Source organism: Argiope bruennichi, chromosome X1, assembly GCF_947563725.1.
Source record: "Argiope bruennichi chromosome X1, qqArgBrue1.1, whole genome shotgun sequence".
NCBI lineage: Eukaryota > Metazoa > Arthropoda > Arachnida > Araneae > Araneidae > Argiope > Argiope bruennichi.
The window spans coordinates 31,501,053-31,514,465 of NC_079162.1; the positions used below are offsets into that span (position 1 = coordinate 31,501,053).

At 29.2% G+C, this 13,413-nt stretch overlaps 1 protein-coding gene across 4 annotated transcripts in view; it reads right to left on the reverse strand.

The window, feature by feature from the left end:
• The window catches only part of LOC129958564 (SID1 transmembrane family member 1-like), an 86,692-nt gene that overhangs the window by 25,580 nt on the left and 47,699 nt on the right, over positions 1-13,413 (reverse strand). For 3 of the 4 annotated variants that reach the window (XM_056071114.1, XM_056071117.1, XM_056071115.1), the window contains 8 exons: positions 7,371-7,532; positions 6,281-6,425; positions 5,370-5,453; positions 4,367-4,451; positions 4,236-4,289; positions 3,072-3,165; positions 1,667-1,701; positions 225-254 (listed from right to left, as the gene is read on the reverse strand). In XM_056071114.1, the coding sequence (XP_055927089.1) occupies positions 225-254; positions 1,667-1,701; positions 3,072-3,165; positions 4,236-4,289; positions 4,367-4,451; positions 5,370-5,453; positions 6,281-6,425; positions 7,371-7,532 (689 nt within the window). The remainder of the gene's footprint in view (positions 1-224; positions 255-1,666; positions 1,702-3,071; positions 3,166-4,235; positions 4,290-4,366; positions 4,452-5,369; positions 5,454-6,280; positions 6,426-7,370; positions 7,533-13,413) is intronic. The other variant, XM_056071116.1, reaches the window with a different exon arrangement.

Below are 13,413 nucleotides of genomic sequence, written 5' to 3' on the forward strand. Positions count from 1 at the left end.
AATAGTATTTGGTAAGTTAAGTTTTGAATAGTATTTGGTAAGTTAAGTTTTGAATAGTATTTGGTAAGTTAAGTTTTGAAATAGTATTTGGTAAGTTAAGTTTTGAAATAGTATTTGGTAATCATTTCAATAAACAAAACACAGTAAAACAAACTTTCATGCAATAAAAGGTTGGTGCATTGAATTCTAGAAACATTCGTAAGAAAAATTAAATGAATACACACCAGTGATAGTTGAAATCCCGCCAGAGCTGCCTGGGAAGAAAAAACATTTGCTGGCATTAAAACTTGTTAATGCAGATAAAATTCTAAAATATCGTTAGTTGGTATGATTGTGATGAGGCAGGCAAAAAATGATATACCCCATAATGGGAAACCAGCACGGTTTATAAGACTTGGTGGATTTGTTAGTTCTATGGATTTCAATTCAAAGTGGATTTAAAATTCTTATATTTAAAATTCTTGAAATTTGCCCTCTACTTTTTTGAAATTTAAAAAAAGTTTCTCTGTTTTCTATAGCAAATTAATGAAATTATAGCTAATTAATATAATTATATATGTTATACACCAGTGCAAAAATTCTAAACTTTCAAATTTGCGAAATACTATCCTATTAAAAATTAGTTTTATAACCACTTAAATAGATAACCCGAGTTAATACGTTCTACTTCCTGTGTATGACAAAAATAATTCGGATCTTAAATGGCTGAAGGTGCAGGGAAATTCTGAATATTGACAAAATAAAAGAGTAAACCAGGTGTAAAGGAAAAAAATATGATATAAGGAACAAAAATCACATAGGGACACACAGTCACATACGCTTATCCGGAGAGTTTTAGAATATATAATACAATAGAAGTAAAAATGACAGATTATTTAACCTTCCGTCGGGCGCAATGCAAATCCTAACACGATCGGGCGCAATTCATCTAAGAGATTAATTTCAATTAATCTCTTAGTAATTGAAATTAATTTCAATTAATGCAATTTTTGAATGTATGTTAAAAAAAACATATTAAACAGAACTTTTCACTTACATTTTAGTATATTTAGGCTTTAGATCTTGCTGATTGGTGCAAAAAAAAAAAAAAAAAAAACTCGTGACTTCATCTTACAGATTAGTTGCTCCCAAAGGAAGGTTAAAATTCATTTCTACAAAAAATACTCATCTAGAATCATAATACAAGAAAAATTCAAAGTTTTTATCTGAAGCCTCAACGCAGGTAAGACATCTCCTGATTGAAAAGCACTCATTCTCGGAAGAATGAGTGCTCCAAATACAAAAAGCAATCCGAGTTTAAAATCTGAAACATTTATATATATTCTGGGATCAAAATATTTAAGCCAAATGTTAAAGAGAGGAAAAATGCTCTGAAATTACTCTTCTTAAAACATATCTCGCCTGTCAATAAAACTGACACCAGAGTCGGCTGAACTATTGTATAATTAGAAATGAATAAAATGAATAGTTAATCAATCATTTCAGATAAAAAAATATTATAATCTTTAAGCCTGAAATTCGGAAATTCTTTTAAAATTATAACATTATGTTTAAAATGTTTATTTTTAGCAATTTTTTCAGGCCATTTCATAAAATAGATATGTTTTATTAAATAGATTTAGTTTTCCTAAGCGATATTTTTTAAAGAATTTGAAACAATACTTACTAACATTCTGACTTTCACCTGTATTTCGTCTTCTCCTAAAAACATAAAATGGAAAAAGTTTGAATATATTTTGCTACAATATATATATATATATATATATATATATATATATATATATATATTTGCTACAATATATTTTTTTTATCTCTAATAATGTAATCACCTATACCTATAGTATTATTAGAACCAGTATACAAAGTATAGTGCAGTAAAGTTCGACTAATTAAAGGCTGACGAAACTTAATTAACCCTATTTATATGTAATAATTTCAACAAATACATGATAAATAAACAGTAAGCAATTTTAACAAATGGGGTGATAATTATAATAAAAAATAACAAAAAGCGCAGAACTTTGAATGCAACAATTTTATCATAAAAATTCAAAATAAACAATATAGCCAAATTTAACTTGTTCATTTTTTTTTAAAGAGAGAAAATTTTAATATTTTTTAATTGAATGTATTCTACGGCAATGAGTTCCTTGAATGAATTAAGGCCCTTAAAAATTATTCGCTTACAATCACTGAGGCCAGAAAGTTGTGACATTTTTAACTTGGAAATAAAAAATAAAAAATGAAAAATTTCCTTTTTATCGTCGAATTAACCAGAATGAATTAGAATAATAGATATTGTTGAATGAACATAATTCTTTGATATATTCAGTGTAATACTAATAAATATAATTCTAACTTAACAATTCGTATTAAAGAATCTGAATAAAATATTTCGAATTAACACATAAAGCAAATTTAAAAAATATTTCACAAGTAATTCATGTAAAAAGATGTATTTATAATTGTATAGTATTTATAAATGTTCTGTAATTATATTAATTGGACAAATAAATTTAGTATATTCAGTAATAATTTTTTAAAGAAAAATTGTATGATTGCCATGAATTACAAAATTTTATAAATAAATATAGTTAATTTTTACACTAAGCAAAATGGACATTTTAATTCTTCACAAAATAACAATGAACCGATCACAAAATTAACTTATGAACATGTTAATTTTTGAAACTTGCATTCTTTTTTATAAACACACACACAAAAAAAAATAAAACAAAATTTATTTGTTCTGAACAAAGGAAATTATCGTAGCTGTATCGTGACCACTCAAGAATAAACAATGTACTTAAAAACCTCTTTTGTAAATTTTAGGATCAAGCGATAGAACCCAATTAATGCTCTTTCTGACTTTAAAATAATGATTAGGATTTATTTTATGGTCAAGTTAGTTATCTCAGCATTACTCTGAATTTTCAGACACTTTTTAATTTGTAACAAATATTTGTATTGTCCCTTCCCTGTAAAGGTTACATGGTAGAAAGCGTCTCCACACACATATACATCATTCAACTGTTAAATATGTAAGGGGAGAAAAGAGCCAATAAACTTACCTAACGAAAAGGAAGATACAAATGATGAAAGAAAATATATATATGAGAACATAAAAGCCAAATGCTCCAAATACAGCTTCATAGTACTCGGCATCTAAATTTCAGGAAAAGTGTTTAAAATATTTAATTATATAGCCAAATAAAATATTATAACCACATAATATAAAAAAAATCGCTAAAATACTTTTATCAGTTTATTCAAAAAAGGAAAAGAATTTTAATTTAAAAAAAACTCTAGATGCTAGATACAATTCTAGATAGAAAACCCTAGAAATTTAATTAAAAAAAAAACTAACAGAAATCGAAAAAGCTGTAAGTGTGCGTAAAGATACTCTGAGTATTTCTGTCTATGCCTCTATGTCTGTAAAAGTTACACCAACAGTTTAAATTAAGGCAGTTAATGGGCACCTTTTTGATGGTATTTTTCATCTAATTCCGTTTACATCTTAGGGATTTATTAATCAATTGTAGGCGCATAATGCCAAAAGTTGCAGAGACCGGAACAATTTTTTTTTCTTTCTTTTCCCCTTTTTAGCCAAGATGTCTGGCCTACGAAATGGCGATGGTGAAAGATATGAAAAGTGAAAGCAATTTTACATTGCTCAGAAGTAAATGACTGTTTATTGACACAGGTGATTGATTTGTACAGATGAGGGGGGGGGATTTCTGTGGCAGGTGGAAACATATGTTCGGATTGGCAAAATCGCACACTTCTGACTAGGAAAACTTTCTGCCACCTGGCCATTTAGGACTTCAAACGCTATATATCGCTGTATATAGGACTCGAATATAACACGTCCCCTCATAATGTGAATTCGCATAACACGACGAAAAAAAATTTAGAGTAATTCTTATACACGCGATAAATATTCTCGTATTACGCTTAATATATTTATCTTTTTCACAGATTCGATTTTTTGTCTAAAAAAGAAAAGGTTTAAATATTAACAAATAAGCTGTCAGCTTTATAAAAGTAATATCTAGCTAGCAATATAGCCGGTTAGAAATTAAAGACCTGTTTACATTTTTATGAATTCCTTCCGATTATGCTTGTTTTATATAGAACGATTACCTATCTCCCGTGCAAATACGTTTTCCCTGCCTTGTATGAGAGTCCAGTGTAATTTTGATAACAAAAACCTCAATCTCATAAAGTATTCATACCTGTAATTGCAGGAACAACTTGAAGTGTAACCTGCTTTTCCCGATTTCCATAACCTGTAAAAAATGAATGAAATGAAACTGGCACATGATAAGGAAACCACAATGAAAGAAGTAATAATCTCGGAACTTACCAGAATTACTCTCTTCGAGACAAGAAGTGTCCGTAGGTTTTAACATTAAAATCACGTATTGTTGTCCTTTGTTAAATGTTTTTTTCTGAAAAACACATGAAATGGAATTATAGAAAACAGAAAAAACTAGGGACTGAAATGAATTGCGTATTATATTTATTTTTCTTTTGGTACTTTCATAAAATAATTCATGGAAAAGCCAAACGGCATTGTAAGGAAGTAGTAGCATTGCTTCTCAACTGGTTTAGAAATGACTCAATTTTGTTGGACAAGACATTACGTAATTACAAACAAGATGAAAAATGAGTGAACATTGAAGGAAGTTAGCAATTGCATAACTCACCGAAATCTGAATATTTCATTGGAAAAAATAGAAAGTAACAATCGTATTATTTGCAAGATTTTTGAATGTCAAATGAATATTCATTTCCACACTATTTAGTGAAAGACGCACATCAGTAAACTTCGGGATTTTAATAGCAAGGTGTCAGCCCGCAATATGGCATTTGGACAACATTTTTTTTATATTCAATTTTTCATATAATTCAAATTTTGATTGAGTTATGCCAGAGAACCTAGAGAATTTTTCCGCTATTTTGAGTGAATTATGAGGGACAGTTTCACTTAATACGGTTTCCAAACAACGTAAGAACTAATTAACCAGTTATGAGAAAGTGGCATGCAATTAAAAGGTATTTCCCAGCAAAAATTGTAAACATAAATAAAAGCAGATATTTGTAAAAAAAAATTGAATATTAATGATTAAAATGTAGATATTTCTGACTGATAAAAGACTTCACAGACAACATTACATACAGAAAAGATTTTCATATGCATTAAAAAGATATTAAAAGCATAACAGCTCGTCAATACAGGTACAGCTTCTAATATAAAATATTATACAAATGTAATTTTTTTAAAGAATGAAAATGATCGATACAGTTAATATTGTAATTTAAAAATAAGAATTACAAAAGTGCATTAGCAGTTTCAAAGAACTTACCGAAATTGATATACCAGAACGATGTAGTAGAGTTTGATAATACCCTTGAGGTTCCACCAATTCTAATGAATCATGAATAGGGCACTGCAATTAAAAAAAATTCAAATATAATTATGAAATATGAATGGAAAGAGAATGGAATAATTTTAAGGAAAAGAAAGTTGAATTATATCAGTTTAAATAAGACATTTTGAAATAAATATACTATCGTTAAAACATTATATCAATCAAAAAGATTTCATCTATAATAGAACCACCCAGCAAAATCTATAATGTTGAGTGTTAAAAATAAATTCTTTAGTTTGCGTCATTATCAGAAGAGAAAATACCAGTTTCTCTTTTGGCGTTAAGCAAATTAGGCAAGTTCTTTTGCCTTTTTTTCGTTGGATTGTAGCAAAGGTTAATGAGCTGAGGTCTACAAGACCTATAAGTTTATATTTATATTGATTCATTGAAGGTTACTGCTAATATTTTTTTCAACCTCATTTTTATTTTGTATTTGCATTACATGTTTTCTGTTAGTGGACAATTACTTGTTTCATTATTATTTTAACGATAAGTTTTTATTTGAGCTTCGTGAACATTATGAGCAATCTGCCAGTGCTCTACAATTTTCGTTACTTAATCTGTTAATCTGACAATACCCGAGATTTTGTTAAAAAGATAACTCCTTTATGCAGGTACGTTTTCTAATATTATACAAATATAAATATTTTTAACATATAAAATTGATCGAAGTAAATAATACTATAATTTAAATAATTTTTGAAGTATTTTACATACTCTGAATCAAAGAATGTTTTACAAAAAATAAATAAATAAAGTTTAAAAAAATAACAGTTTACAAATTCATTGCAGATAATTTTTCTTCGTAAAAATAGCAAGCTCAAATGAAAGCTGTGTCAACTCACAACTATGTCTTGTATTGCTAAGACCATGCAACCAGGATCATCCGAAGTTGCTTCAATTCTAACTGCTCGAAGACTTTCTTCCATGCTGTACTGCATTACCCAAGGTTTGGATGGAGTTATAGTCACGTTCACTTCAGAATCCTTCCTATTAAAGGAATATAAAGTAAATTTAAAATAATTTTCTCCAGACAGTATAATTTTTTTCATATTATATAATTACTCTATTTTATTTTTAATCACTCAGATGCTAAATTATGTTTCAAGACTTTCAACAAAAATAAATCATTAATGAAATTTAGAAAAATAATTTATCCCAGATAGGGAACCATATTTGCGCATATTTCTCCGAAAATGAACAAGAATGGGCTCTTGCAGGGAAAATGCAGAAAGAAAATCACTGTTGATTGTAATATGACAATTTTTTCAATATAATGCTCGATTCGTTTTCCAGAAGAAAACATCGGAACGAACAGAAGCAAAAAAAGCATGTCTTTGGGTGCGTCCGTGTTGCAGTAATAAATCTAGTATTTGAATGCTAAATTTTTTTTTTATATGACTAAATATGCGAATTTATGTGCATATGGAGGAAATTTAATGACAGTATTCGTCTAATTATATTACAAATATTACGTTTTTAGAAAGAAACAAGCATTTGAGTGATAAGAAGAGCGATAGTTTTCATGTCAGCCATACGGTTAAGAATGGAAAAAAAAAATTATGGTTTCTTAGAATGTTAAAATCCTTACTTAAAAAAATATTTGACTTTTTAAATTATTAATTTCATTCAACGACCCCATTCTGTTCCGTTTTATTAACACATTCGCTTCCCTGATTGATACCCGTGATTTAAACCACCATCTAATAAGATATTTATTTGCTCTCTAATTGCAGAAAGAAAATATTTAATTAAATAGAATGTATGAATCACAGGCACTTCACGTGCTGGGCAACTTAAAACAAGAAGGTATAAACTAAACATAGGTCTACTCGAATCAAACACTACACTGACTGAGAACTTTTGCTGCAACGCGAATGTGAATGACACGGCAGTCAACGTGTTAAAAAAATTATAATAATTGATTCAACTTACGTAAGGATAAATCCAGTCTCTTGAGAAAGAAGGAAATCAAAATCGAGGAAAATGTTACTACTCGTCGATATTTCGATGGAAATATTCTGTGGACCAGGACTTATAGTTGTTTCATTGTAGTTAGCTAATGGACACAGTGTCCGACAAGTGTCGTAGTAAGGGCTGAAAAAAAAAAATGAGAAAAATTTCTCTATGTACTAGTGCTGTTTAAACGCCATAATGTCTCACATATGTCATAATATATATGTTAAACGCCATAATGTCTCACATATGTCATAATATATATGTTAAACGCCATAATGTCTCACATATGTCATAATATTTATGTTAAACGCCATAATGTCAAAGGAACAGAAAATTCACAAGAATTTGAAAAAATGGCATTTAAAAAGTATCATACTCTTTTCAAATGTCAGTTTAACAACACAAAATGGTGAAAATGCCTCATATGCAAGAAATTATTTGGATTTCAATTTAGTGTTTAAATAAATTGAACTACAGCAAATGAAGCTAGTATTTCGCAAATACCAGGTCATAAAATCTATAATTACATCATATGTTGTTTCAAAGTAAATTCTTCAAGGAAAATGCATTAAAATAGACTTTAAGTAATCTGAAAAATATCAGACCAAAAGAAAGCCATAATGACGAAAACGCTGCATTTGCAAAATTTAATTATTTAAAAAAATCATCCTGGTCATATTATCAATTTATTACACTAAATAATATATAACGCATTTTGATGACAAAACATATGTTTATTTCACAAAATAGTACAAAATGCCTTTTATGCAAAATATTAATAAATGCTTTTTGCCAGTAAATCTGCATTTATTCACAAAAATATTACGAAATAGAACAAATTATACAGGAAATTATATCGTCGTTTTAAAAGCAACTCCATTTCAAATTAATTTTCAAAATTCGGCGAGGAAGAAAAAAGCTCATGCAACCAATAACGAATACATCTGATATGAAAATGAGACCGAGAGTTTGTGTGATATGAAATAAAGCTAGAACTATTCTTTATTGGTTATGAAAATCTTTTCTTCCTGTTACAAGTTTTAAAAATTAAAATAGGTGGTATTGTCTGTTAACTGACAATATACAATAAATACTGCAAAATGTAATCCAAATTCCTATCGTTTATGTAGCACCAAGTATCATTGTACCAAGCATTATGTATCATTTTTTTTTAAAATGATATGCTAGGAACATAAATTCTAATTTCGCAATCAGAGGTATACGAATTTATGAGGCAATTAATCATGTATTCAAAGAAGAGTAATTAATACATTGAGAACAGCATTGGGGAAAAATTTTTAACAATGCTGTTTATATTATGAACCTTATTCTCGAAGAGCTGATCTATGAAAAACGATTTATTTAATTTAAAAGAAACATTTAATTTTTTCAACGTCTCTAAGGTCGATCCCACATTAATTCACAGACGACATAATAAAGGCAGAGCATTTTTGTAAGCTAACGTTTTCCCTAGGATTGTGGTTACTAGTGACAACAGATATTACAAATTATCACGCGGAGTCGGCAGGGCAGTTTCTAGGCTACAAGTAGCTACTAGCGTTGCGTGGCAATTTAACAAAACGCTCATTGAAATAATGGTTTAACGAGATTTGGTCGTGCTATAGAAAGTCTTAATAACGACAAATATTCAATTTACAAGATTTAATGAAATATTCAGAAGTATAATGATGATTAAATAATATTTACTTACAAATATGATGACGGTTTCGTAATAAACTTTAAAACAGTTAAGATATTTTTATTCAGCATTATAAAGAGTTTGCGAGATGATTAGTATTTTGTTAATATTTTACTTCTTGTGACGGTTGCCATCTTAGCGATCTAAACTGCAACAGATAAAAAGAAATATTATATAAAATTTCGATTCGAAGTTAAACTAAGTATTTTTTTTTAGTTGATAAAAAAACAATATTCAGCCGGCATTCTACACCACATTTCTAATCTAGGTCAGCGTGGTAAACTGAGTCCGAGCTATTGTATCCACCTAAAACTATCAGTCTCGCAACGAGATAATCATGATCTCACATACTTTCAATAGCATTGGTCATGATATAAAAATTACTTTTTATCTTCTAACCAAATGAGGTAAACACATCGAAAAAATAAGAGTAAGAGACCGATGCCATTTTGGAACTAAGAGAGCAACGGTTCTCAACATAATTTGTAAAGGATGAAAGGATTGTAGGAATGCCTCATCTTGATAGCATAAAAACTGTATGAGTAATGTTGTCATCCGTTCCTAATGTAATAACATAATGGCATTTGCTATTGCATTCCATCGGATGATCTGTATTTCGCTGGATCAGTGTGGGTTTCCATTCCATTTATTATTGGATATCGTCGCCGGTGTCCTGACATAGGGGTAGCGCATCTTCCCCGTGATCTGGGCGTCCCGGGTTCGAATAACGGTTCGGGCATGGTTGTTTTCCATCTGTGTTCTATCTGTGAGGTGTGTGAATATGCCCCATTGTAAAAAGGGGTTGTGCAAGTGAATGTGTGTTTCATCTTCATATGAGCTAGAAGTCAGACTTCTGCCCTCGGGTGCTCCGGGGTCTTTACCCTCAGAAGCTACTACACCCCCTTTCCGTGGTAACGCGGACACGACATCATCATTGGATATCGCCAAAATGTCAAGAAAACGGCTGCATAAATACCTATTTCAAAACTTTTATTTCGGCCAATGGCCCAAAATCATGAATTTGAAATCTTGCAAAAATGAATTTATATCAGTGTATTTAACAACGGGGGAGGTCTTCCACAACTTTCTCGCGTGCTCTTTAATAAAGGCATCATCTCCTCTCATCTTACATTATATACCTTGCGTAAGGCCACGAATGCGTTGCGTGCCATTGGTGAACAATAATTAAGAATTATCATGTGATCTTTGGCGATTCATTCCAAGCATGCGGTTAATACACAAAGTCTCGAAAATCGAATATGTATTTTGGACGCTTTTTTCCTATTGGTTGAAACCTAAATTTTGCATAGAACTATAATAGTAGTCACAGGATCGCATACCAAATTTGCGATCTAATAAAAGTAACGAAGTTTTATTTATTTATTAATTATTATTATTATTATTTTAATTATTACCTTTACAAGTAGGCAAAAGTACGAATTTTCACACAATGAGCCTTTAACGAATATAGTTGGAAATTTGAAATGAATCTACATTTTAGATGCTAAATATGTGCACTAAATTTTATCTATCTAGATTTTACGTTTCGTATTGATCGTGCTCACTTATCATACAGACATACACAGACAATCATACAGACAGATTTTCTCCGAATGGTTTTCATTTGAAATTTGACAGAAATTTATAAATTTGGTGTTAACTTCATATACCAAGTTTCATCTTTCTAGCTCAAAGCATTTTTGAGCTATCGCATTCACAGTTAGACAGCTTTGGCAGATACTTTCAGCATTGTCAATGATTTTATAAATCCACAATTAATTTCTTTACACAAAAGTTATCCTGTATTGCAAACGTTCTCTCTTATGAACAAACATTTAAAGTTAAAATAACAGTTTCATTTGGAAAACCCTTAAATAATTAGTTACGTTTAAATTTTTAAACAAAAATTTAGGGTGAAAATTTAATTTCAAAAAGAAAAATGTGCATAACTTCCTGCTCAACAGAATAACAAGAAAAAGCAATTATCTTGTCAAACGTACGAGGTCAAAATAAATAAAGTAAACGTTGGTAATTATACAATCAAAAGCAACCCAGATTTTAAAAAAGTTCATGATAAAGCTCATTGTTTCTCTACTGCCGTATATAGGCATTATTTGCAAGGTAAAAAGAAGCGTCTCGACTTGATGCATCCATCCAGGATAACCGGATTAATAAATGTAATGTCTAAAACATAAATTTGAATCAGATTTGAGTTTTTAAAAAATCTTATAATGCAAAATTTTAACAAGGTTCCTTTTGTTGGGTAATATACGTTTTTTCTACTATATTATATATATTATATATATATATATATATATTGCATTACAATCTTGTTTTTATTAGCTTTTCATTTTATTTGAAATATTATGACTGGGTCCCATGCGTTAGATAACAATGACGAAGATTCTGAACTAAGATTCCATTCACTACATCATGAGGGCATTTGATCCTTAACAAATATTTAACGTTTTGATTCAATATGCAAATGACACTCATAACAGCAGTTATTCTGATGGAATCAATCCCGAACTTGCAATTCTCCAATCACGATATCCATATTGTCAATAAATAATAGTGACTGACTTTTTATCTAATGACTTCAGATTCGCGGATTGATATATCGTTTGAATCCTTTTCAATCAAAATTAAAATATTTAGAATTTATTTTTAACAAATCGTTACTTTTATAGTAAACTGCATATTTAAGTTCTAATGAAAAATTAAACAAAAATCGGCTTCGAATTTCCAGTATATTTTTCTTTCATTTATCTCCAAATACATCCCCTCGTACTTTTTAACTCTAAAATAATATATTGCCTGATGTAACCAACCCTTCACAACAATTTTCAATATTTCTGTACATAAAAGTTTAAAACTTTTTTAAATTTTGCTTTCGAATGCTGAAGTTGCTTTTAATATTATTAATCCAATTTCAATAATGTTTATTATTTTATTAGTATTTTTACGTTTTTCTTAGCTGAAAACTCATGAGGATTTGTTTTGATAGAATTCTGACTTAATTTAAGCAATGGGAAATATTTGCGTGACTATCTTTAATTACCAGAAAGTTAACTGGGCGCCGAAAGTCGTTGAAGCCCAGACGTGAGATTTTATGTCATCTAATCAGCTGGAAGCTGAAACTACTGAGATATATGAAGATCCACTCAACATATTTCGTGTTTTAATGACAATGTTTGCCAATTCAGAGATAAAACAGCTGTTGTTCTAGTATACTGAAGCGCCATTTTTTATAATTTTTTGCCACATGTTAGATCTCATAATATGAAAGTTTTCAAATAAAGAAAACATTTTTTTTATTGATTTTATTCGAAATAAACAACAACAGAAGATTATTTCCTGATAGATCTTTTCAGAAATGAAACAATTTTTCAATTAAATCATAATTTTAAAAAAAAATATAAGGAACTGAAAGTTTCATCTCCTTTAGTCTTTCTTTTTAAAAATTCATATTATCATGCTACATTTGAAATGAAATCAATTTCGTTTTTATTCTTATTTGTGCACAATCGATAAACTATCTACCTACATCGATATACAAATCATTCAGAAAGCTTTCTCTTTGCATGACAAGCAGCTGGCTTTGTGCAGCTGCATTTTGTCAGTTGTTTCAGTTAGGAAAAAATGCTTCATCTATTTACATTAATTAATACTTGAGTAAAGCAAATTTGCTATAAAACTGATTTAATTTCAAGATGTGTATGTTAAGACGAAAGAATAATTTTGAGAAATAATTATAATAAAAGTTAAATGAGAGACATTTATTAAAGTTTCGTTTTTATTTTCTTACTTAGTCACAAATGTTTTTGAACGAATCTGGGTGGTGAGATTCCCTCCCCCTTTTTTTTCCCCAATTTGAAGAGGAATTACGAGAGAAAAAAAGGTTTAAGGCATCGTGATTTAACCTATTGTATTTTGTTAAATCATGGTAAAGACAGAAGAAAATCAAACAAACCAGAATAAACTGTAGTTCCATAACATATTGTAAATGCTTAAATTATATGCCATTTAATTTTTATTTCTCAACGAACTATATCTAAATAAAATCTACGTCTATATTGAAAATGAATTATGTAAATATTCAGCTCTGGAAATTTCTAACAGCGGTCTTATTTTACAAACGTAATGTAAAATAACATTCATAATATGTATTTGATTATTTGAAGATAAAGTATATCTCAAATGTATCCACTGTAATTATTACAAATTACAACGCCAAAACGAGTAGTAGCGCTGTATGTATTTATTTTCATGTATATATTACGGTCAATATGCTTATTTTTTTATTATTATTATTAATAC